This window comes from Phascolarctos cinereus, unplaced genomic scaffold, assembly GCF_003287225.1.
Source record: "Phascolarctos cinereus isolate Bilbo 61053 unplaced genomic scaffold, phaCin_HiC Scaffold_726;HRSCAF=1367, whole genome shotgun sequence".
NCBI lineage: Eukaryota > Metazoa > Chordata > Mammalia > Diprotodontia > Phascolarctidae > Phascolarctos > Phascolarctos cinereus.
Genome location: NW_027556098.1, coordinates 334,319,308 through 334,346,108, shown reverse-complemented (window position 1 = coordinate 334,346,108; position 26,801 = coordinate 334,319,308). Strand labels below are relative to the sequence as shown.

The 26,801-nt window shown below is 37.0% G+C and overlaps 1 protein-coding gene across 1 annotated transcript in view; it reads right to left on the bottom strand.

Moving 5' to 3' along the window:
• The window catches only part of NAALAD2 (N-acetylated alpha-linked acidic dipeptidase 2), an 80,660-nt gene that overhangs the window by 28,954 nt on the left and 24,905 nt on the right, over positions 1–26,801 (bottom strand). The window contains exons 5-10 of the mRNA XM_020993780.2: positions 20,892–21,017; positions 18,770–18,956; positions 15,071–15,164; positions 10,463–10,561; positions 5,255–5,340; positions 2,059–2,178 (exon numbers count right to left, since the gene is read on the bottom strand). Of these exons, the coding sequence (XP_020849439.1) occupies positions 2,059–2,178; positions 5,255–5,340; positions 10,463–10,561; positions 15,071–15,164; positions 18,770–18,956; positions 20,892–21,017 (712 nt within the window). The remainder of the gene's footprint in view (positions 1–2,058; positions 2,179–5,254; positions 5,341–10,462; positions 10,562–15,070; positions 15,165–18,769; positions 18,957–20,891; positions 21,018–26,801) is intronic.

The window sequence follows — 26,801 nt, the reverse complement described above, 5'->3', positions numbered from 1 at the left end:
GATTAGAGGAGTTATTTCATAGATTATTAATTGTTTGACTACTTACACCCTTAGCTGAAACTGAAGGATAGAGGAAAAATGAAGGACCCACACATATAAACTCAAGGAGATTGACTAACCAGGAATAGGGATCTAGTGCACGTGTAATTAGTTGCCTGAGCTTGCTGGCAGGTCACTGTTTGGCCTCCATCGTGTGGCTAACATAGATATAGCATCCTAAGGATCTATTCTAGTCCTTTTACTCTGAAGGTAGACAGCAAATATTCATGTAGCATGAGGCACTCCCTCTTAATACTACCTTTACCTCTCCCAGTACTCTGCACAGTTACTCTATGCTCCTGCCAAAACTGACTACAGGGATAGCCCACATAAAACTGTAAAACTCTACTGTAACAATGATCATCTTTGATGGCTCTTCATTACCTCTAAGATAAATCACATATTTCTCAGTTTACCTCCACTTTTAGGCTCTAGTCTACCTTTCCATTTTTATTCCACATTGCTTCCCTTTAAATAATCTACAGTAGTGGTGTGAAACTCAAATAGAGACAACAAAATCATACAAACAGATCACTGTAGGCAGCATATTGGCTTGGAAAACCAAATATTCACATTATCTAAATTCCACTGTAATTTTATTTTGTTAAAAGATTTCCCAATTACATATTAATCTGGTTTGGGTGCACTCACAAGTGTTGCTACCAGAGTATGCTTGATGCTATATTCCAACCACCCAGGACTAAATTCAATATTTTATCCTCTACTTTTATGCTTTAGAATAAGTTGTTCCCTACCTGAAGTATACTCCCTCTCCATCCCCACCTATCAGAACCTTTATTTTCTTTAAAGGCACAGCAGGTGAAAACTTCGCTGATGTCCTCAAATTCCTAGTGCTCTTTTCCTCCTTAAATTACCTTGTATTTATTTGTCTATGTAGATATTACATTGCTCCAGGAACATGTGCATTCCTTGAAGGTGTGGGGTCTTTTTCTTTTTGTTCTTGTACCCTCAGCTCTTAGAGCAATGCTTTGTGCACAGTAAATGCTTAACAAATGTTGGATAAATTGATTGGAATTAAATAAACCCATAATATTATAGTAAAGACAAGCTAACTTTTTTTTTACAGTCTGAAATAAAAAGCTTGACATTAAATCTATGCTAATTTACTTATGAATATCTTTGAAATTCCATACAGCTCATTATATAATTTGTAAAGGCAGCCTTTATGATCCTGGTGGGGAAAGAGTTCTACATTATTCTAGCAGGATGGAAGAGTCACAGACTGGACAACAGTACACATGAAAAAGATTTAGAACTTTTAGTGGACTATGAGCTTAATAAATCACTATTATTAAATTGCACCCAAAGATATTAACATGATCCAAGAGTGCATTAATGCATGAGTGTCTAGAAAGAAGGAGGCAATGTTCCCATTGCACTCAATTTGGGTCATACTATATCTCAAATGTTGCATTCAGTTCCAGGTGCCATATTTTGGAAGGACATTGACAGGATGAATTATGTAAAGGACAAGAGAGAAGGAGTAGGAAAAAAACTGAAAAATATGCCATTAGAAGAGAGACTGAACAAAAAATGGAGATATTCAGGCCAGAGGAAAGAAGACAACATGTGAGTTGTTTTCAAGAATTTGAAGGATTAAAATGTGGGACTACAAACAATGGGTGGCTGTTACAGTGAGGGACAGTTCAGTTCAAAATAAGAAAAAACTTTCTAACAATTGGAGTCATCCTAAAGAGGAATAGCTTCTATTTCTGTAGGAAGTGTGTGTTCCATCACTAGCATTCTTGGTACATAATATAGAATGAGTCAAGCACGTATTTCAGTAGATGACCTCTTTGGTCCCTTTCACCTCTCAGCTTCTATGAGTAAATGGTCAAAACCATGCAACCTTAAAAGTACACATTTTTTGAGCATCTATGGTAGCCCCTATAGCAACTTTAAACATATCTTCCTCATAGTTTAATTTCAATAAGTGTGCTAACTGACTGATCTGGATTTTATTGAATCTTTACCTCTTTAGGTCTTGTGTTACATTACCTTCCCTTTTCAGTTTTCCATAACTCCTCACAATCTCATGTACTACAGCAGCTCCACTCTGAGGATCAATGCCACCAAACACCCATGAGTCACGATGACCTCCCAGAATTACATACCTGTCTACAGAAATCATCACAAAAATTATGAAGGTTGAGAGATGATTGAGAGACTCCTAATCAACTGATTTCTCCCCATACTGTTAATACACAGTAACAACAAATTTACTCTCCAATAATCACCAAATCTAAGGGTAAGGTAATAGAATGATGAAGTAATAAAGTCTTAATCAAAATAGAAGGAAGGGTTTATACTGGTAGTCCTTTATAAGATATGAAGAAGTTCCTCAGTCACATGGACATTTTCTTCATATGTACCCCTCTATTAGTGAACTTTATGTGTATGTCCACTTTTTTCACTGATGTATTGTCTAGTTGTGGGAAAGTGTACCTCAGTTTATGGGACACAGGTTTATAGCTACTATCCTTACTACGCCATTACAATAAATGGCTTAGCTCTGAGTTAACTATGTCTACTGACTGCCTATAAAAAGTATGCACACTGGTGGAGACCCTTCAGCTATAATTTTACAATAACAGACCCACCTGAGGTAGCTATCCCATGGGAAATCTATTCCAGGAAGAGGAGATGGAAGAGCTGCTGTCTTTCAAAAGTATCTATGCAAAACTATGCAAAAGTTAAATTACATCTAAAAACAGAGGAGGCCCATCCCCTTAGATTGTAAGCTACATGAGGGCAAGGAAAATATGTATCTAAACCTTGAATCCCCTTAGCATAAAGCCTAGTGTTCTACTAAACAAACACACAGTAGGTACTTGATAAATGCTGAATTGAATTTAAGCATAATATAGGATAGTTTCCAACTTACGAGATGGTTTTTTGGTTGGCTGTTAAGAAATCAAAAAGCTTTTTCTCCATCCAGACAATACTACAAATTTGCCAGTTCAATGTACAAAAGTCTGCTGAAGGGAATGGTGCCTCTAAACCAATTTCCAACTACTCCTCATAATTATTCATAACATTGTTTCTGTGGGATCTAAGGGGATCTAAGTTCCTTAAGGCCAGAGACAATTGTTTGTTTTGTTTTCTTTGAGAATTTTTTTTTAGTCACCAGAAACTAGCAGAACAAGCAGTTAATAAATGCTAATTGAATTGCAGAAGAATTCATTCTGAATGCCAAATCACCAACAAACCATTATATTTGGGTGAGGAGTGTGAAGGAGAAGAGTACTGCTGGGTATTGGCTACTTTTTTGGTCTCCACAGTAGATACAGTACCTCCCTATGTTTTACTTAAGAGATACCTCTAGGTCAATCACTACTCCTCAGGTATTCTGAATTGAGGAACAAAGGTTTTCTTAGGATTTAGAACTGTTCTTCTAGTTCTCATTTTTATAAATGAAGCAACTGAGATTCAGAGAAGCAAGTGACTTGCTCAGGTCAAATAGTTTACATGCAGTTTTCTGGGATCGAAAACCAGATATTTTTTACTCCAAATACAGTGCTATTTCCACTACCCCAAACTCCCACTGAGATTATGAGAGGCAGCTTGACAGAAAGGCCTTGGAATGAGAAAGAATATCATGCTATACCATGGTGCCGTATACTGGTGATGTGACCATGGCAAAGTCACTAAACCTGTTGCTGCTTGGTTCCTATTTCCTGGGCAGGAGTAAGGAGCAAGCTTCTTACATTTACTCCTCAGGTCTTGGTAATTCCCTCTGTCTGATAGATTCTGAGGGTTCATTCTGTCAACAGGTTGGTATGGCTTACTGCGTAAAGCACTGTTAGAGTTGTAGCCCTACAACCATTTCCTTATAGAAATACTCCCATACATAGCAGTCAATCACTGTTGACTGATTATAACAACAATTATTAACCCTCACAGGAAGCTGTATTATGTGTTTGGTGGACAAAATTCAAATTTCATTTAAAATGTGAACACTCTATATCCAGAGAATGCCTGCTGGTAAGAGAATATAATTTAATCATATGGTTTATATGAGTGAATGATTACAATAGTGAAACAAAATATTTTCCATGGAGTAACCTTTTAAACTTTGAACCTGGAAACTGAGGCACAATCTAATATAACTTAGATGAGGGCAACCTCACTTCAGCTTCAACAGAGGCACCTGTGTTGCACTGGCAAGAACACAACCTTGGAAGTCCGAACACCAAACTTATGCCTTGCTCTGCTTCTTATTACATGGAGGAAACCTCTGTACCTCTCTTGTGTCAGTTTCCTCATCTATCAAATGAAGAGGTTGGACAAAATATCCTCTTAACTCCTTTCCTTCTCTAAATCCTATGCCCAACTTGGAAAACCTATGAAATAGTGAAAAAAATCCCCCTATAAAATCCATTTCTGATGTCAGGCTGGTCTTAGAATAATTTGAGGAATGTCTGTATACACAGAGATACTTAGAGGGGCATAACACTAGATTATCAAAAGTTAAAATCATAGGCTAATTTAGGGAGCTATGAACTCAAACCAGCCAGCTTCCACATATACAGTTTTCAAAACAAAGATTTCACTAACAGAAAATAAAACCGTGCAGGAAAGTCATATGTAATCTTAAAGTCAATTCTGAAAGTGCTTCTGGGTATTAATGGGGAACTTAAAAAAATCAAATTATATGTAAAGACTACTAAAACATAAAACTTCTTTGGAAAGGGTAGTAGTATCTTTGGAGTCGAAGGAACCAGATCCTAGCCATGCAACTTGACACCTGTGTGTTCTTAGGTAAGTCTCATCATCTCTCAGGACTCAGCTTCCCCATCAGCTGAACTAAATGATTTCCAACCTCTCTATATCTTATGATTCTAAATGCAATAGTTTTGGAGTCAGACACTGGCATCATGTATTATAAAACAAGGTTCAAATATAGGAGTATGAGGAAAAGACTAGAAATAATGTAAAGAATATCTGGATTACAATTACAATTCTGACACTATAAACTTGTATGTCCTTAATCAAATTAATTTAACCACTCTGGTCTCAGTTTCCACATTTGTAAAATAAAGTAACTGAACTAGATGTATGCAAGGTCCCTTCCATGTAGAAAATCTTATGATCCCATTAAGCAGATAGATATATGTATGTAACTCCTTCAACTTCTATCTCTACTCATGTTGGTCCCTGCTCACATTGGTAATTGAGAAAATAAATGCTTTACCTGGTTCCACTGCTCCTCTTAGAGTTCCAATCACATTGTAAATCCTTGTTACTTTGTTGTTGCTGTGAATATTCATTTTGACTTTTCTAATGCAATTAAAAAAAATTAGCATTGTGAGTCCATAGCCACCAAAACACACTGATTTGCTATATATTTTCTTCCTCACCCTTCCCTCTCTCATCCCCTTCCCCCCTTATTTCCTATATATGTATATGCATATGTATGTGTATGAATATTCATGTACATGTATGCATATATGCATATGTATATAGATAGGTATATTGCTACATGTGTATATGTCTACATACATACATACATGTATATTTATGTATATAGGTATATGAACGTGTACATGTGACAGGCAGCAAGGCTTACTAGTCATTTGGCCTCTTAAGGAAGAACTGAGTTCAAATCCTGCCTCTCCAGAAGTAAAAGATCAAGTACATGCAGAGTAATTTAGAGATGAGGAAAATCCCAGCTACTGAGAAGGATCAGGAAAGGCCTCATGAAGAAGGTGGCGCTGGAGTTGAATCTTCCATGAAGCAAAGGATTCTCAGAGACATAGGTAAGGAGGAAGAATATTCTAGGCAGAGAGGACAGCCAACATGCAAAAGCACTGAGGTGAGGAGACAGGATGCTAGGCAAGAGAAATAACAAATAGGCTAGTTTATGTGAAACCTAGTATGTGCAGGCAGGATTGAGAAATCATTCTAGAACCACAGATTGTCACCAGAATGTGAAGGGTTCTTAAATTCCAAAACGCGAAAACTAAATTTGTTCTAAAGACAATAGGGAGCCACCAAAGAAGCTTTTTGAGTAGGGGAGAGTCATGTTCAGTCCTACATTTCAGAAATATTAATTTGGCAATTGATTAAATGACAGATTTATGAAGGAAGAGATTGGAAGCAGGGAGGTCAGTTAGGACACCATTGTAATAGTCTAAAGTCAAGTTATCCAGCTCATTTATAGACGAGGATATGAAAAATCAGACACGACTCATTGACTGAACAGTGTCAAGTTATGATCCTATACCTCTCCTCTCTTTCACAATTTAGAAATGTCTAGAAGTTTCTAAATACATTGCCTAGACTAGAACCCTCCCTGCTTGCTTCTCGACCCTTTGAAGTATGCCTTACCACCTTTGGATGGAACTGAAATTGTTTCCTCTAAGTCTATAAAATGATCTCTTAATCTCTAAATTTTATGACGTTTTCATTTCTCATTCTTCTTGACCTATGTGCAGTATTTGACGTTGTTTACCCTCCTCCTGGTGACTCTCTTCTCCTTGAGTTGTTGGGTTATTTTTTTTTTGGGGGGGGAAGATGTGGCATTGCTTTCTCCTCATCCTTCTCCTTCCAGATTTATCATTTCTTCTCAGATTCCTATGTTACATAATTATCCTTGTCACTTCTTCCCTCATTTATGATTATCCCCTTGGGATCCTTTCCCCTCTTCTCTTTTCTATCCTCTCTCTTAGTGACCCTATCAGTTTCCAGATCTACATATCCAATCCTAATCTCTAGAATGATTCCAGTCCTGCATCACCACAGAACTGCCTGTTTAATACCCTAGGAAGGGGCACGGAAGGCACGGAATCAGAGATATCAACAGGGAGCATCAGGCACGATGATCTTGGGACCATGGCAGAAAAAGGCAGTCCATAATGGCCTCGGATTCCTGCTCCACACTTGAGGGCAGATCAGGCAGTTCTAGGGTGATGGTACCTGCAGAGGCCAGAGTGGCTCTCAGATTAGCCAAATATGCATTCAAGGTTTAGGGACACTTCAGGATTAGAATGCATCATGTGTTTTCATAGGAATGGAAAGGAATTTGCTCAGGTGAGTCTCATTCATTTCCCATCCCTGGAGGTGCCAGTTAGCTCGGAAACCAGAAATTACTGGCCTAGAATGTTCCAAGGAGAGAAGTTTCCAGATACATAAAAGACAAAGTTCCAGAGAAAAGGGCAGAACAGATAGGACGAAGTACTGGGTAGGAGGAAGGTAAATGACTAGGAAAGAGATAGCCTTATGGTCAAAGAAAGAGTAGACAAGAAAAATCAGAGTTTTTCTGGACTAGTCTACTATTTGTACTCCAAACTTTCCATTTCATGCTCTATTACTTTTCTATTCACCCAGGTTCATAAGCTTGGCTCTTCCCTCCACCTCATTCCAAATATGCATCCTGCTGTCAAGACCTAGCAAGCTGACCCCCAAGCCTTTTCTCTAATCACATGATCACTCCCCTAAGGACAGCTGGCAACTCATCACCTATGGCAACAGCTTCCCTCCTAATTCGTCTCTTGGTTTCAAGGCTCTCCTTTCTCCCATTCATCCTTACTCAGCTGCCAGTGAAAACTTTTTAAAGCACCAATGACCAGGGCACACTAATGTTCAAGAATATTCAGCAACCCTGTTACCTCTAGGATAAATTACAAACTTTTCAGCTTAGCATTTAAAGCCTCTCACAATCTGGCTCCAGTCTATCTTTGCAAGCTTATTTCACATGTTACATTTTCTAGGTTCAAGTCAGCATTCTCTCTCCCACCTCTGTGAAAAGGCAGAGACTTTCTCCCATTAACAGACACAAGCCTTTCTCTTAGAAACAGTAGCTTCCTTCAAGGCTCCCTCTCCTCTCCTCTCTTCTCTCCTTCTCTTACCCGAGGGTGTTCTGCTCAAAGGAAGGTAAATTTTGATGGCCAAAAGCTACCTAGTTAACTTGGGGTTTACTGGCTACATTTCTTTCTCAAAGACCAAGCCTTAAAAACAATTCACTCTGGATCTCTGAGACAGACAATAGGTCCCTGCCTAAGCACCATTTAATGGTTATTATTTGGGCCCTCCCAGCTCAGAGTGAACATGAATAGTAACTATTTCTCTTTTGGCCAGCAACCCTGAGGGTCTTCTCTTCCCGGTTTGTTTTTTTTTTTCTTTTAATTAGAGAGGCCATCTCTTGAATCACTTCTTAAAGAGGCCTATTCACTGAATGGAGTGTTGCCTCACTCAATGAAGCCACTGGACCCAGACAGCTCTGGAGGAGAAAGTGAGGCTGGTGACTTTGCATAGCCCTCCCTCACTCAAATCAGAATCAATTGCAAGTCATGTCATCATCTCCCTGATGTCATAGTCCTCTTCAAGAATGAACGACAAACCACACAACACATACATACATACACACACACACACACACAATGCATCAACTCTTCTATGAAGTTTTTCTCAACCTCCATAACTAATTATACTGTTTTCCTTCTCAGGAAGTATTGGTATAATTATCTGGTTATATGTTGCATTCTCTCACCAGCAGAATATAAACTTCTTGAGGGTAAGTATGGTCTTATACTTTATCTTTTCCCCCCAAAGCTAACACAGTACACCTTTTACATTTGGGGGCGTGGGAAGAAGTGTATGTCTTCCAGACCTGTGATTTCATTTGTGTAGAGAACTCCCAGTGTGAAAACTCCTTGCACTGAAAGTTGGCAACTCATCTGTAAACTATACAGCTTTAGAATTGCCTGTGCCGATGAGGAAATAAGTAACCGACCCATGATCATATTAAGTGTACATCAGACACTGGAACTTGAATCCAGATGTTCCTTTTTCCAAAGCCAGCCCCGTATTGTTGAAAACATGATTCCTCTTGCTTTGCAAATAGCAGGACCTTGATAAATGCTTGTTAGATTGGATTGGAATGCTGAAGGCTACAGTAAGACTTAGGAGAGTTTTTACAGAGTATTATACTATGAAACTGGCTTCCTTGCTGTTTCTCACATACGACAATCCATCTCCTGACTTTAGGCAATTTCATTGGCTGTTTCCCCTGTCTGGAATTCTCCTCCTCCTTATCTCCAACCCCTTGCTTCCTTCAAGTTCCAGCTAAAATCTTATCTTCTACAAGAAGTCTTTCCCAGTCCCCCTTAATTCTAATCCGTACCCTTTGTGATCATCTAATTTGTACTGTGTATATCTTCTTTGTACGTAGTTGATCGCATGTCTTCTCCCCCAGTGGACTATGAGCTCCTTGAGAGCAGGGATTGCTTTTTGTTTTGTTTTGTGTTGGTTTTCTGTTTTGTTTTTTTGGGGGGTTTTCTGCATTTATTTGAACACCCAGCACTTAGTGAAGTAACTGGCAGCTATTAAGCACAGATGATTAGTAAGTGCTTTTTGACTTTACTTAAAGCTACAACTATTTTTTTTTGTTTTAGGTTTTTTTTTTTAAAGGCAATTGGGGTTAAGTGACTTGCCCAGGGTCACACAGCTAGTAAGTGTCTGAGGCCAGATTTAAACTCAGGTCCTCCTGAGTCCAGGGCTAGTACTCAATCCACTGCACCACCCAGCTGCCCCAACTATATATTTTTTTATTGATGATAATTTGTCACAATATAACATTTTTGTTTTTATAACATGTCTATATTCATAGACACACCACATGCCATATTTCAGTACTTTAGGTAGCTGTGATTTCATTGGGTAAGGTATTCCACACAATAAGGCAAATCACAAGCCCTCTGCAATTTAGTTAGTGGTTTTCAAGTACTGCTATGGCCACTCTGCTAAGCCAGCTATACTAGACCCTAGACAGCACATACACTGCTACAAAGATGAATTTGAAGTCCTTTCAAGCTGATATAAACCTGCCAAAACCTGCGGTCCATTTGCATAGGCTTTGGGAATCCAGATTCAACTTCTTTTTAAAATAAGGCTATGGAGGAGGGAATAATATATTAGTTTACTTATTGATGATGAACTATTTCAGAATCTGAAAAATCTGTTTCCCTGCTGTTTTGCTATAAAAATATTCTTTCCAAAGAAAGCCACTTCCTTAGCAAGTCTACAAGCATTTATTAAGTGCTTACTATATGTGCTAGGCACAGTGCTAAGTGGCAGGGATACAAAGAAAGTCAGAACACTCCCTGCCTTCAAGGAACATTCTAAATTAAGCAGGAAAAAAGCAATACGACAGCATTTTAACTAAAATCAGCTGAAATGGAAAACCCGTCATTGAGCAATATATGAACCATATTCTACTCAGTCCAATAAAAAATATTATGTACCACTATGCATAAGGCACGAGAGGTACAGAAGCAAAACAAATTGCTTTGCCTTGAGGATCTTACATTTGTTTTACATGTAAATTAAAGTTTGACTACTTGATTTCTATTATGATAATTTACTGAAGATGGGAAAAATGAGATAAACATAGCAAGATAACCGTGTAGAATAGTTTCCAGTAAAGCCAGGCCCAATGTTGTAAGGCACATGGAGCCTTCCTTTCCAGCTGTTGTCTGGTGGTGCTGGTCCTCCCATATTTCTGTAATACAAATTAGCATTAGTATTAAATGAGTATTAGATGAAGGAAACATTTGATCAAAAAATAACAATCCATCAACAAACCTTTATTCATATCTACTATGTATCAGGCACTGTGCTAGATGTTAGGGATATATAGACCAAAAAATATAGTCCCTGCCCTTAATCAATTAATAAACATTTATGAAGCACCTACTATATACCAGGCAGTGCAAAAGCCAATACCTGACCTCAAGAAATCTAATGGAGGAGAAAGGACCTTACAGTCTACTATAAATACAAAATAAACACAAAAAGAATAACGGTTGGGGGAAAATCGAATAACATTTGGGGGACTCAAAGGGCTTTCTCGAAGGATGTGGCCCTTGAGTTGAGCCTTGAATGAATCCAAGAATCTGAGATGAGAATGGAGGGGATTCTGGACTTGGGAGATAGCCTATGCAAAAGCTTGGAGGCAAAGCATGGAATGTCTTACGTGGAGAAAAATAAGTAGGCCAATTTATCTGGAGTAGAGTGTGAGTGTGTGTGTGTGTGTGTGTGTGGTGTGGGTGGGTGGGTGGATGGGTGGGGGGAAATGATGTGTACTTAGTCTGGAAATATAGACTGCAGTCAGATTATAAATGATTTTTAAATGCTAGATAGGGAGTTTATATTTTATCTTAAAGTCAAAAGGACAATCCACTGAAGCTTCTTAAGGAACGAAGAGCCATGGTTAGACCTACGCTTTAGAAAATATCAATCTGGCAGCTGTGATGAGGAGGATGGATTGCAGAGGGGATGTGATTGAAAGTTAGGAGATCAATTAGGGGGCTGAGAAGTGATGAGGGCCTAAACGAAAATAGCTGTCATGTGATTTGAGAAAGAGAAGGATTCAAGAGATGTGGAGGCAGAAGTGAAAAGATTTGTCAAATTACTGGATATGGGGGCAAATGACAGTATTGAACTTACTTCCAGGTTACAAACCTGGGCAACTAAAATAATTATGATGTCCTTAAAAGGGAATTTAGGATGTCAGGTTTAGGGGAAAAGGTAATGGTTTTGGACATGCTGAGTTAGATCAATGCAGCTAACAAGCATGACTTCAGAGGACTGAAGTTTAAGGATATCTTTCTTCACCCACCAGAATGGTAGGAGACTACTGGCTCAGAATTAGTCAGATATTGTCACGTAAGGCCAGTGTATTGATTTATTTTGCTTAATTGTACTTTTTCACTAAAAGGAAGAGTAGATGGGTACAATGTTATCATTGAGAAGTGATCAATATGTTAAAATGGTAATAAGAAAAAACACCGACTATAGGGATAGGGTGAAAAGAGGCTGAAAGGAAAACAATGAGGAAAAATAACTGGGCATAGACAAATACCTTACACCATTTACCAAGATAAGGTCAAAAAGGATACATGACCTAACTATAAAGAGAGATTTTACAAGTGAATTAGAAGAACACAGAACATATTACTTATCAGACATGGATAGGTGAACAATTTATGAATAAACAAGAGACAGAACAAAGTTAGGTATAAAATGGATAATTTAGATTACATGAAATTAAAAAGTATTTTTTTTCTTTAAAAACAAATGTAGTCATGATTAGAAGGAAAGCAGAAAAATGGGGGGAAATTTTTATAGACAATTTACCAGATAAAGGTCTCATAATCTAAAATATATAAAGAACTTTGTCAATCTATAAGCATATGAATCATTCCCCAATTGATAAATGGTCAAAGGATATAAATAGGCAGGTTTCCAATGAAGAAATCAAAACAATTTATAGTCACATAAAAAATGCTCTAAATCATTATTGGTTAGAGAAATGCAAATTTAAAAAAACAACAACCGTGAGATTAGAGAAACGCAAATTTTAAAAAAAAACCTTGAGAAATCATTGTATACCTACCAGATTTGCTAAAATAATAAAAGAGAAAAGTGAAAAATGTTGGAGGGAGTGTGAAAAAACTGGTACACTACTAATTCACTGTTGGTGGAATTGTGAACTGATCCAACTATCGTGGAGAACAACCTGGAATTATGCCCAGAGTTATTAAACTGCCTGTACACTTTGACCCAGCAATACCACCACTTGGTCTATTTCCAAAGATAATTAGGGAAAAAGGACTTTTCCCTACATGTTCTAAAATGTTTATAGCAACTCTCTTTGTGGTAGCAAAGAACTGGAAATTGCAGGGATGCCTATCAATTGGGGAATGGCTAAACAGGTTGTATATGACTGTGATGGAATACTACTATGCTATAAGAAATGATGAGCTCAATGATTTTAGAAAAACATGGAAAGACTTGCATGAAATAACGAAGAACAAAATGAACAGAAGCAAGAGAACATTGTAAACAGTAATAGCAATACTGTTTCAAGAATGACTTTGAACGAATAACTTATTTTGTCTATTATAAATAACAAAATTAACTAAAAGGGACATACGAAAAAAGATGCTATCTGCTGTATTCAGAGAAAGAACTGATAAGTAGAAGCATGTATAGAATAATTTTACATATATATACACACACACACACACACACATATTTATTTGGGTCTAATGGTAGCCATCTTTAGTACAGGGTGAGGGGAAGGAAGGAAAAAAAGAAATTTACATGATAAATTTGTTGTATATTTGAAAGGAATAGCAAATTGTGCATCGTAGATTTGCAGTTTCATATGCAACGGTCTTTTTTTTATTGTAGTATGTCATAGAAATGCTTGTTATATTTCACAAATCAAAAATTTAAAAAATAAATTAAAAATGACTATGTATATCCAAGTATACTCTAGCATGTAGATCTGAGGAATCTCACCTACATGACTTAGTGTACTTCTAGTGTACTTAACCTAGTCTACTTCTTCAAAATAATTTTCTAAAGTCCAGCTCTGTTTTTATCAATTCTTGAGGAAAAAAATCTTTCATAGTTCCATACATTCTATATCTGTTCTCAGCCAGGGCCAAAGAGTTATTAACAGAGAGTCTCTACAAATTCATATTTACATCAAGCATTGTTTTAATTCTAACAAAGTATGGGGGAGGATGAAACATAATAAATAATCAAACACATTTTTTGCAGACTGATTTAACACTGTTTCACATGTGCACATTAAACATATTTTCCTCCTTTTGTTTAGCCAATGTTTATGCCTTCATTTTTTTGGTCTGTTTTATTATTACTGTTAGCATTTGTGTAACTATGCCAAATAACGATGGAGAAGACATCCTACTTTATTCTTTTATTTATTAGGAATAGTTCTGGCATTTCCCCACTGGAGTTAATGATAACTTCTGGTATTAGATCTGTACTTTTTAATCTTATCAACATATAACCTTTCTGTGTCAATGATTTATAATTGTTTTTAGAATAACTGCTGTATTTTGTTTTTTTCCACTGTATTTATTGTTAAAATATGTTGCAAGTGTTTTTGCTTTTAGTATGATTAGTTATATTAGTTATTTATTATGACTAGTTAAGTATTATGTAACAAATAATAATTTGTAACAGTTAACAAATAATTATAAGTATTTAGTGATTAGTTATGTTAGTTGTTTTTCTAATTGTAAACCATCCTTACATTCTGGACATAAATCCAACTGAGTTTTAGTAGATTTTATACACATACTTATATACATACATATACACATATATAGCTATAGACTTTCTGCTAGGGTGATTAAAAGTTTGTATCAATATTCATTAGTTTCTTTTAAAACAATAACTTTTATTAATGCCTTTTGCTTATATATCAATGTCATTTCTGGATAAAACCCTACTCAAAAGAATTAAACTCTTTCCCTATAACAAAGAAAAATAGGTAAACAAAAATAACTTATACAATGAATGTATCTAGCAATGTATGCAACATTCTTTTCTTATTGTCTCTCATTCCTATGCCAAAAAGGCTGGGGGGATATGCTTCATTATCTGTTCTCTGGGGCCACTTATCCGTTTGTGTGTGTGCGGTTGTTTTTTGGTTTTTTGTCTTTTTTCTAATTTAGTGTTCCGCTTCCTTTTAGGAATATTTTCATGTACTTTATTGAACTTATTGTGCACATTTTTATCCTTGGTGTTAAGAATCCCACATCTAAGAGCTCTGAGAATACCAGCACCCCTCAATTCACCATTTTTGCCTTCAGCCCAGTTTCTGCTGCCATTTTCAGGGAAGCAACCAGTGCGGAGAACCAATACTAATTACTAAAGTCTTTGGTGCTCCCAAATGGTTGTGTCAGAAATGAATACAGTTTTATCTGCTGAAACTACTCTAAAGGAGATGTGTTTATTTCCTCTACCTTCCAGATGAACTGTATATTTGTCATTCAGACCATTAGCTGTGTAGATGAACCCCCTAATAGGTAGGTGTTCTTTCTTTTTTGGAATATAAGCTCTTTGTGAACCTAGATTTGCTGACTTCATGTTTATTCTACTGCACCATGTTGCCTTTTTCTTTTGTTAGTGCCAAGGTGTCCAATTAACCTTTCGCTTTTACATTTTATTTCATTTCAAATGTACTTACTCTAATAAGATCTGGGCATCATCATATCCAATTGGATGAACAGGAATCTTTGGAAGACCAATAGCCTCAGTTATATCATATCTATAGGCGTATTCTGGGGGAAAAAAGATAATTCACCTGTTATGATCAAGATAATCAAGTCTCTTCAAATGATTCTGTTATATACAGCCATAACTTTGAATGAAAGAGAAATTGCTTGCTTTTTTTTCCCCAAAAGAGCTCCATATTCTAAGTAAGAAAACTCACTAAGTAAGAAAACTCTTTTTTATGGTCAATGTTTTCTTTTCCCCTTGGAGAGATAATTTTGGGTTGATTTTAGAAAAATCAAAATCAGTATATTTCAAACACAAAAAAAGCACATAACCATGATTTGAAGTTAAATGTACGTACAGAAAAGATGGTTTGGCTATAGTTGGTTCATTCTTTGGCAGAAAAACTAGAAAAATCCTCCCAGGCTATCTGGTACTTGCAGAAAAAAAAAATCTCAGCAAAGGGAAAATAATGTAACAAGGAAATAAGAATTTGTAGTGAGAACAGTACTTGGTCCTGGACAAAATGAAGCACATAGTCAGCAATGCAGAAAATGATAGTATTTGCTTTTCTCTGCTTCTGAGGTATCACAGAATCTGAGCGTCAGAAATGACCTTTGCGTCATTTACTTCACCCTATACTTGTGATCACTCTCCTGTATACCTGACATGTTCATTCAGCCTTTTTTCGAAGATCTAAAAGGAGGAGAAACTCCATATCTACTGGGAGAGCCCATTCCACTTTGGGATGGCTCTAATGATCAGGAAGACTTTCTTTACATGGTGGCATTAACTTGCATTTTTGCAATTTCTACCCATTGTTCTTATTTTTGTCCTCTGTGGCCAACCAGAATAAGCCTAATCTCGTGTCTACAGAAAGATAGCTATCATGTTCCCTGGATGTCTTTTCTACAAGGTAAATGCTCTCAGTTCCTTTAATGGATCCTCAATGGCATGGATTGAACTCCCTTCAGAATTCTGGTTACCCTCAACAATAAATGAGCATTTATCAGGTGCCTAAGTGCTGGGCATTGGAAATAAAAATACAAAAGTGAGACAGGCAGTCAATGAACATTTATTAAGAGTCTATTCTGTGTCACTGTGCTGGGTACTGGGGCCTAACACTGATACAACATCCCCCCCACACACACTTAATAGTATTTTATTTTTTCCAATTACATGTAAAAGATAGTTTTCAACATTCCTTTTTATAAGATTTTGTGTTCCGAATGTTTCTCCCTCCCTCACTTCCCCCTCCCTAAGATAGTAAGCAATCTGATATAGATTATACATGCATAATCACGTTAACCATATTTCCACATTAGTTGTGCTGTGAAAGAAGAATCCGAACAAAAGGGGAAAACCACAAGAAAGAAAAAAAAAGGTGAAAACAGTATGCTTTAATTTGCATTCCGACTTCTTAGTTCTTTCTTTGAATGTGGATAGCACTGTATTTCTGAAAAGAGCTAAGCTTATTAAAGTGATACAACATTTTTAAAAACTGAATTTACACCATGTCTCTGACCTGAACTATACTATTAAAAATTTTATCATTCTGACAATAGGGAGTAAAAATTCTCTCTCTCTCTTCTTCTTCTTCTTCTCCCTCTCCTTCCCTCCCTCTCTGTGGGGTGAGGACTTTGTATCTCTTTCCTTGAGCATAGATGAGTGATCATGAGCTGAATAATTCTAGCCTTGGTAGCTGCCTTGTAAGTTCAAGATATGAAGAGAGCCTAGGTCTCTCAGGACTATGGATAAAACAAAAACTTCTTGGCCTGGCATTTAAAGCACTCCACAACTGGCACCAGTCGACTTTCATATCCATTTATGTACTCTATGTTCCAACCAAATTGTTCTATAAGCCTTTTTCTGAACTTGAGAGACTAGTTCCCACCTCTTTATAGAAACACAGGCCTAGAATATACTTCCTTCTTTACACTTTCCAAATCCTTGATTTTTACAATCTGTCCAAAATGCCACTCTTTATTCCTCACACAGGACGATCCTCTACCATCTCCTCTTCCAAACTTAGTACTACCTGACCCGCATGCAAGGAATCCACTCCTTCTTTACTCACAAATTCCCTCTCTTCCTTTAGGAGATTCTCAGATGTCATCTTCTGCAGGAAGCCTTGCCTGATTCCCTCAACTACTAGAATCCTCCCTCCCAAGCTACACTGCATTTAACTACCTGGAATATATTTGTATTTGTTCAAATTTTTATATATACTTGTCTTCTTCTCCAGAACATAAGCTTGATGTAAGTATATGTATCCCAGGACCTGGCTTAGTTTCTGGCACATAGACAGAACTGAATAAATACTTACTGATTGATGCTCATCTTAGGTGCCAACAGCTGTTTGCTCTCCTTCCTCCACCTCCACTAAAAGGTTTTTCTCCCTTCTCAAAAATAACTAGGACACTTTGTTTGATCTCTCCTTTGCATCCCCATTCACTCTCTATGTGGTATTATACTTATCTCTGTACTTCATACACCTCTTCCTCCCACTCAGTTGAAGTGTTCTGCCCTAATCTTGAAGGCTTGAACTGTTTCATTCTTGTCTTTGTGTGTCCAGGACTTAGCACAATGTCTTGAATGTGAATTCATATATTTACACACACACACACACACACACACACACACACACACACACACACACACACACTTTTGAGGTAAAATGGGGATTGATCCTTTAATTCGTACAGGGAGGAACTACCAGTATAAAAATTCCCTATAATAATACAGATTGTCAACTCAGGCAATAAACATTTATTAGGTGCCAGCTAAGTGCAAGACACTGTGCTAAGTATCAAGGATACAAAGAATGGTAAAAGATAGTTCCTGATCTCAAGGAGCTCATAATCTAATGAGAGAGACAATATGCAAACAACAATATACAAACAAGTTATATACAAGATACCCTGAAGATAATAGAGGGAAGGCACCAGATTTAAGGGAAATCCTATGTTATTTAGTCCCAGACAGAGACGTGAGGCACTGAGAATTTAATGGCCATAAAGTGAGCATACATCAGGGGCAAGAGCTATGCTCTTATCTCCTGACTCCCAAGCCGGCCTTTTATTCACCATACCACAATGGACATAAAAGGAACCTTGTAAATATTCGTTGAATTTATTTAAAATAAAACTATACTACCATTTTGGCTCTTCACAGAAGCACAGAATTCGAGAGCTGGAAAGTACCTCAGCAGGCATCTTGTCCAATTCAACTAAATATCATTCTCTTAGTTCAGTTTTAAAAAGCCATTAAAAGCAAATTATGTGATACCATTAGCAAAAGATACCTGTCTATAAGTATTTCATGTTTTAAGAATGGCCTTGTTATAAGGAATGGAGTTTAGGATAAGTTTTTCTAAATCGGTATTAATTTATGTCCAGTGAGCATTCTCTGAATTCTTGATATTAAATCTGGCATCACAGGACTTAAAATAGTAAAGAAGTTGATTATAAACTGATCACATACTTCAACATTCTGAGGTCTCTGTTCCACTTTTCAGGAAAAGAAAAACCATACTGCAGATGAGTGTACATTACAGTTCCCTGTGCTTGCCTGCCCAAAGACAACCATAATCTACTCCTTTACTTGGCAAAGCACTTGTTTTTGTTTTTTCCCTTCTGTCTCCAGTGTTGACTGAGAACTCATGACTCACCATTAGCTGGATAACCTGGAGTGAGAGGGTCACCTGCACCATTGAGGTTTAGCACATTTCCACGCTGGGCACCACCTCCTGGAAGGTTCCAACCCTTTGGATAAGGTTCTACCCCAGGGGATGAATAATCAGCAGGATCAGAATAGAGAATAATTCCTTTGGCTCCTGCCCGTTGAGCATTTTTAACCTGTAAAATGAGTTAACCTTTTAAAAAAAAATATACACACACATATACATATGCCAATTTGCTTGTGCAGATTCCAGAGCTATGACTTATCAGTATTTTACATGGAAGCCTAGTCAATATCATAATCAAATTTATTTCGGCCCTTACTCCAATGAGAATTTATTGATCTATGAATGTAATGGAATACTACTGTGCTATAAGAAATGATGAACAGGCTGACTTCAGAAAAACCTGGAAAGACTTGTATGGTCAGATGCTGAGTGAAGTAAGCAGAACCAGGGGAACATTGTACACAATAACAGCCATGTTATGTGATGACTAATATTGATAGACTTAACCCTTCTCAGCACTACAAGGATCTAAGACATCTCCAAAGGCCTCATGGTGGAAAATGCTATCCACATCCAAAGAAAGAACCATGGAGTTTGAATGCAGATCAAAGCATTCTATTTACAATTTTTTTTCTTCTGTTGCATTTTGTTTCCTCTTTCTGGTGGTTCCTCCTATTGGTTCTAATTTTTACTTACAATATCACTAATGTGAAAATATGTTTAATAGGAATGTATATGTAGAGCCTATATCAGACTGCCCACTGTCTTGGGGAGGGAGAAGGGGAGGGAAGGTGAGAAAAATTTAAAACTCAAAAGCTTATGGAAGTGATGGTTGATAAATCAAAATAAATTATTTTTTTTTAAAAAAGAATATATTGATCTATCTACTTTGTCTACCAAAAAAGTACATTTTAAAAGAGGCATCAAGAATGGAATTGTGGAGGGCAGTTAGGTGGCACAGTGGATAGAGCACCAGCTCTGGATTCAGGAGGAACTGAGTTCAAATCCGGCCTCAGACACATAACACTTCCTAGCTGCATGACCTTGGGCAAGTCACTTAACCCTATTGCCTAGCCAAAAAAAAATTTAAAAAGGAATTGAATTGTGCTCAAATACACACATACACACAGGTCAGGCAAATCTTCACTGTGCTAGGTCTCCAGCGAGTAACATTCCACATCTACTTCCATAAAAGACCCCAAGATCTAGTTACCCCACATTCTAACTTCCCAACTTTTCCCTGGGGTTTTCTAATTGTACTAGGTGAGCAACTTTGAAATCTGATTCCTCTAAAATTCTATGAGTGAATCAAAGTAAGGTGACAGAACAGGACTCAAAAGGCTGCTAAATAGCTATCTATTTTGTCTATATCCTCTTTCATTTACAAAATGTTACTGAATTTTAAATTACATCTTATAATAACAATGTAGCAATATACTAGTATTTTACATTTGAGTAGTACTTTATACTTTACAAAGCATTTTCATACACACACACACACACACACACACACACACACACACACACACACACATATTAATTCATTTTATCCTTATAATGCCCCTATGATGAAGACAGGGTAGGTAACATTTTCTTCATTTTGTAGATATGAAAACTGAAGCTCAGAGGTTAGGTGATCTGTTCAAGGTCATTAGCCAATCACTATTAGAGCCAGGACCACACCTGTCTTCAGATTCCCAGTTCAGTGGTTTTATTTCCACCCCCCCCATTATATCATGCTGCTTCTCTAACATCAAATATTAATTCAGTTTACATGTTTCAGAATAGTAAAATGTTTACAAGAAGGTAATAAATGATGACCCTTAATGCAAACCAGCAATGCACACTCTTGAAATTACAGAAATATTTGTGGAATATGGCATATGTCACGTCCATCTTCACTTTCTACAATAGCCTAGTCCCAAATACTCTATCATTCTTAGGTAATAATCTAGAAGCTCTATCTTTGATCCTAGGAGGGACCTGCTACAGAACAATAATGTAAAATGGTGCCAGGAAAAGGAGGTATTATAATTTCAATAAAATGAATGGAGTGTAGAAAAATGGGAGGAGGGTTGGGAGGAGGAAAGGAAGGTGAGCTTACCTTATTTCCTCTGAAAATTTTCCCATATCTAGCAATGGCAATTTTTCCAGAACAATTGATTCCTAAATCTCGCTCCAATTTAAAGAAATCTTGGGTTCTTGCATAATTCACATACACTAGTTCACCCTGGTGGGAAAAAAAGATGATTTAAAACTAGAATGTACTTTCTGAAGCTTCTCCAGAGCAATGACATATAAGGCTTTACCACTTTAAAGCAGGCCTTTTCAAAGGTCTTTCATATTCATTGTCCTACTTCATTGTTATTACTAACAGAAGAGGTAGACAAGGAAGAAACTCTCAACCCATTTGACTAATTAGATAACGGAAGTCTAGAAAAGTTAAGGAACCTGACCAAGGTCACATACATTAGGAGTTAACTGTGAAGTCAGGGTTAGAACTCCCATCTCCTGACACTTTGGTGGTATTGCCTTTTGTAGAAGGCAAGTATTGATCAGCCCAGCTTGGTAGCTCAAGTTCAAAATTAGAACAAAATGAGACACAATTAGTTCATCTAACATGTAACAAAAAGGTTTACATAGCTATACCTGGAGAAGGATATCCAGATGAAAAAAATGATATTTATAGAAAACAAAGCATCCACCAGTTGATCAGAGTTTCCCTGTATTGGTCATGTTGCTGGCTTATCAGCCTCAAACCTCACTTACCAAAGCTGGACCCTAAGCTTTCCTCTCCTTTACCAGAGCCTTGCCCTCCCCTGCCCCTGTGGGGAAATGGTCATAATGATCCCCTGCTACCCTCCCTCCAGTGCTAGGGCCTGAGTTTTGTATTAGTACTATACATCACACAGTAATACCTGCTAGCCTTCACATGCCAGAATCCGGGAAGGTGCTGAGATGCAATGGCCCAGTCCCTTTTATTGATATGTACCTATCCAAATTGTCTTTATCTCATTACAAAAGTTATCAATAAAAGCTGGCTCCACCCTGAAATCCTTGCTGATCTCCAGTGGTCAGCCCACCAATGTACTGCTTGACATATTTTTAATAAACTCTTTTAATTCCCCTTTTCCTGAGCTTTGCCTCATTAATCAGGATGAAAGCCTGAACAAAGCATTTTCCTTTTATCACCTTAAAGCACCATACGTTAGCTATTATTTACAAATAAATTAATAAAAAAAACAAGTATTATGTACTTCAATACATAAAGCACTGTGTTAAGCATTGAGCACACAAAGAGGTTTCAGCTGTCAGTCATATGGAAGGAGACAGTAATTCTGAGAGAGCAGAGGTAAAGTAGATAGTAATGCATTTTCTTGAGGGTAAGTTCCATTGAAAAGACTACATCCTTTGAAACATTTAATGGTGCCAAGGACTTTGGTAGTGAGAACTTTGTTATCTTCTTCTTCGGTAGCTATAGAATAGAGACTATTGCCAGTTTGCATCTCCTCAAGGGTTGGCCCTATGGATAAAGGCTGTAGGGAATAGGCTACAGCCAGTGTCTATGTGCTAGAGGATATTTGTATGATCTAGATTGTTGGCTTACCTGCCCATTGGTGTTAAATGGTCAACAGTTAGTGTCTGGCATAGCTGAGATGACAGGCTTCTTCTCCACAGGCACTGTTCCCCTACATCTGAGGTGTTAAACTTGCTACTCTCAAAACTCCCAAACCAAGACAGATTAAAACAGTCATAGTTAATTTTTAGAAAGGTGTAGGGAAAACAAAATCCTTACTTATTTGTTGCCTTATGAAAAAGAATTTCATTTGGTATGACAAAATTTTGCTTGAAAGGCTCTCCTTCAATGTGATGTATCTCATGTATGCCTAATTCCTCCTATAGATCTACCTTCCCAACTCTCATTTGCATTAGAAGACAGGGTTACCAAAGGATCAATATTAAATGTTTCCTTCATGGCTCTAGGGGTAAGCCTGAGGGGGTAGATTTTCATAGTACTATCTCTTATAAGGGCCCACTAGTATGCTGCCCATTGATTATTAGCCCAAGATAACTGCTTATTAAAAATTATATTTAATAAGTATCTATAGCAAGGATATTTATGATAGAAACATCTTCTCAAAAAAGGGTATAATCTTCCCTCATCCCCAGAAGATCTCTGGGAAGAATGATTTCAAGTTTGGGAAGCAAATGTGGCCTAAGCATAAATTCATGGTGCCTGTTACTAGAAATCATCCCCGCCCCCGTTTCACAGAGGACATATGGAGGTCTGCTTAGGTTCTCTCTTAAGCATCAAGTGTGGTGCCCTTGTAGAGTCCTGAAGCTATTTTATCCTCAGCCCATCTAGTTTATCCTTGAGAAGTCTCCCAATTACCAATGAAGACACTGCTGTCAGCCACTGATGCTTCGGCAGACACTGCTACCAAATCGTAACTCTAGATCTTCTGACCTTCTGAAGTTCACATAGTTATTATTTAGTTAATGGTGTATGTATGTAAAGTATGTAAAGATAAACTTAGTCCTCCTATTATCCCTAAGGGCAGTTCCTTCTCAGAAGTTCCACATCATTGGGTTTGACCATCACTTGAATGGCCTGCTACTGGAAGGCAGGATTCCCAGCTGGCTGGCTGGCTGTTTTATTCATCACCCCAAGTTCCAGGGCTGGTTCTCTGTAAATAATCATCAGATATTTACTACATGGCATCATCTGCTTTAACCCAATGACTTAAATCCAGGATGATCCTTTTAAATTGATTGATGGCCAAATTTGGAAGCCTTGGTCTTCTGACTTAATTGAAGTACAGGTGGAAATCCTCATGCTTAAACATATTTCAAGGTCATAAAAGATTCTTTGATGACCCAACAACAAAAGATGTAACTTTCACAATCCTCTGATTATTGATATTAAACAAGGTATTACACAAGGAGACCAATATGCATGCCAAAAGGTGTTTTGCACTATTTCAGAGGACTTCCAGTGCAGAATTCAAACTTCAGTAATCCCATGTAAATGGCAAGGTCTACCAGCTGCTCTTCTTCATATTTAGCTATTTACTGCATCATCTGGAAGAAATGCAAAACCCTCTAAATGAGCTCCCCAACTACTCAGTTTAGCCTAACTATACACGAATGGAATGCTGAAATAGTGAAGCCCCCTCCGTGAAGGATAAAAGCTGATCCCCCCACACATTTCTCAGAAGCTGCCTTGCTCAGAAAGAGTGTCACAAGTAGATCAGATAACAGAGCCACATCCTGTTCACCCAGATTCTATCCCTCCTCAGACCCCCTCCCTAGTTGTTGAAGCCAACCATTCCCTGTTTCTCGCTCTTTTTTCCTTGGTGCTGGGGAGAAGTTTCCGTGCTTAGACTGTGAGCTCTGAAGCCCAGCCAATGGGAAGAAGGGCCAGTGGATGGGCGGGGGGACTGCGGTTAGAATCTATATAATCTGCTGAACTGAACACACTTCCACTCTCTTTGGTCGGCACCATCTTTTGGGTGCTCTGAGGGAATCCTTTCTCAAGAAAGCCAATAAACAAACTATTCTTTTTGCTAAAATCTCTGAGTCTCTGACTTATTGGTAAGGGTCTTCATACCCCACACAATACACATAAGCATAAACAAGTTGTTGAGGAATATCTTCTGTTTAGACTATGATACAGATAGAGCAACAGTTGGCTCATCAGTATATATAACTTTGAAAAGACACTGTAGATGGGCAATATACTAAGCCCAGAACTGAACAGGAATATGAGAGCAGGATCTATTCTATTTGGAAAACCATGCAGCATTTTTACTGAACCTAAGGTTCTTTCTGAAACAAAACCTATTTTTAACTTCACTGTTTCTTTCCAATGTCATATGCCTAGAAATTATGGAATACCATAATCATGTCCTATTTTATTTCTGACTAGTTTGTTTCAGATCTGTAACTACTTTATTTATTCTCACCTTACATCACCTTTGGGGGGCACCAATTCTTTAATATATTAAATTTATTTTAAATTCCATTCCCTTCTTTTGAGATGTTAACAACTTTGCTTGAATCAATGGTAGAGTGGGGCTATGAAAAAGAATCAGCTGAAACAAACTAATGATGAAAAACTATAATGGGCATCCTCTCACAGTACTTTAGTTCTCTGACTACATACAATGATCCTTTTGTAGGATTTACAGTGAGCTGTTGTTCTCCTAGGAATAAACACACTCTTGCATTGTGGTTTATAGGAGAGTTTGTTCTTTTCCTGTCAACCTTCTATTGTCCTGTGCTCCCATCTTTTTTTTTTCCATTCTAAAGAATTCAATGACTGGATATTAGTATAGATGGGAAAAGTCATTAGATAAAAACTGAGTTAAATGAAGAGTATCTTTCCTACTGCCTAATCCAGAATTCAATCATTTTGATACTGCACTTCTAAGGAGTAGTCTCACAGAAACACTACAATGGTTAACTCCCACATCCCACAGGATTACAGAGAAGAATCAAACATACATTTAAAAAAAAGAACAAGACCAGGAACCCCTCTATCTACAAAGTTTTACTTCTGTCAAGAAACAACCTCTAGCACAGTGCCCAGTACATAGTAAGTTCTTAATAAATGCATGCTGGTTGACCTTAATTACCTTCATCAACTTTTCCTCCATCAGTATGATATTCTCTAAAAGGGACTTCTTTTTTAAAAAAAAACAAGCATGCAAGTATTACATATAGTAATTTTAGGATTGTACAGGCAAAAAAAGATAACTCACAAATTCAGCGGTCTTTGTGATATAAGCTAAGTACTATATATTTTTGTATCTTTCACTACTGATTTTCTTGGTTTATTGAACCTAATGTTAATTTTGTGGTCAAGGGATTTGAATAAGTAATTTCAAAAGAACTGCAAAAAATCAATGATTACAGAAAAAACCACAAGTCACTAATAACAAGAAAATGCAAAATAAAAGTTGAAAATTCACCTCACTCCCTGGAAATTTTCACAAGTAAAAAAAAATATAAATAACTGATATTAGAGAAGTTGTTGGTATAATCATTCTAGAAACAAAGTATTTGTAAAAGAGACCAAACTACTAATATCCTTTGGCCCAGTGATTCCACCACTGTACAAACAACTCAGAAAGATCAAAACATAAAGGTCCAATATATACCACACATGATGTACTTCATAAACACTTTTTAATCAATAACACTTCTTGTAGTAGCAAAGAAATAGAAATAAAGTAGCTATCAACTACTTAGGGAATGTCTTCAATTGTAGTCTATGAATATAATGGAATATTATTGTACAAAAAGAAATAACAAATATGAGAAATTCAGAAAAACATGAGAATATTAATATAAACCAATAGGGGAAAAAATGAAGAAATTGAAGTCCAGAGAAATTAATTTACTTGTCCAATGTCACAAGACTACTTTGTGACAAAATTAGGATTAGAATTCTATTCTCTCAACTTCAAGTACAATGCTCTTTCTACCATAATACATTGCTTCTCAGATATACACTACTCCATTTTTTAAAATTTCCACCATTCTTTCCCATTTCTGTATTTATAATCGAAGTTATAATTACTTCACTGAGGTATTCTGTGGGTATTATTCAAATGACCACACTCAGATCTATCAAATTCTACTAGATGAAATGTGACTTTAACCTTATTGTCTCTTCAATGACACGAGAAATGCTGTATGCTGTAGGACACAACTTTAAGTTCCTTAGCAACATTACTAAGTGTCTACAAGGGTGATATCACCCCTCTGTCCAGCATCCTTTGGCACTGTCATTATTATCTAAAACTTTCCTAAATAACATTCTTAGAAATTCACCAACATGTCTTTATTTGTTCGTTTCTTTCTTTCTTTCTTTTCTTTTCTTTTCTTTTCTTTTCTTTTCTTTCTTTTTCTTTCTTTCTTTCTTTCTTTCTTTCTTTTTTAGGTTTCAACTTTTCACCTATGTGATATATATTTTAAGGAGATACAACAACAAAAATTTGGAGAACTA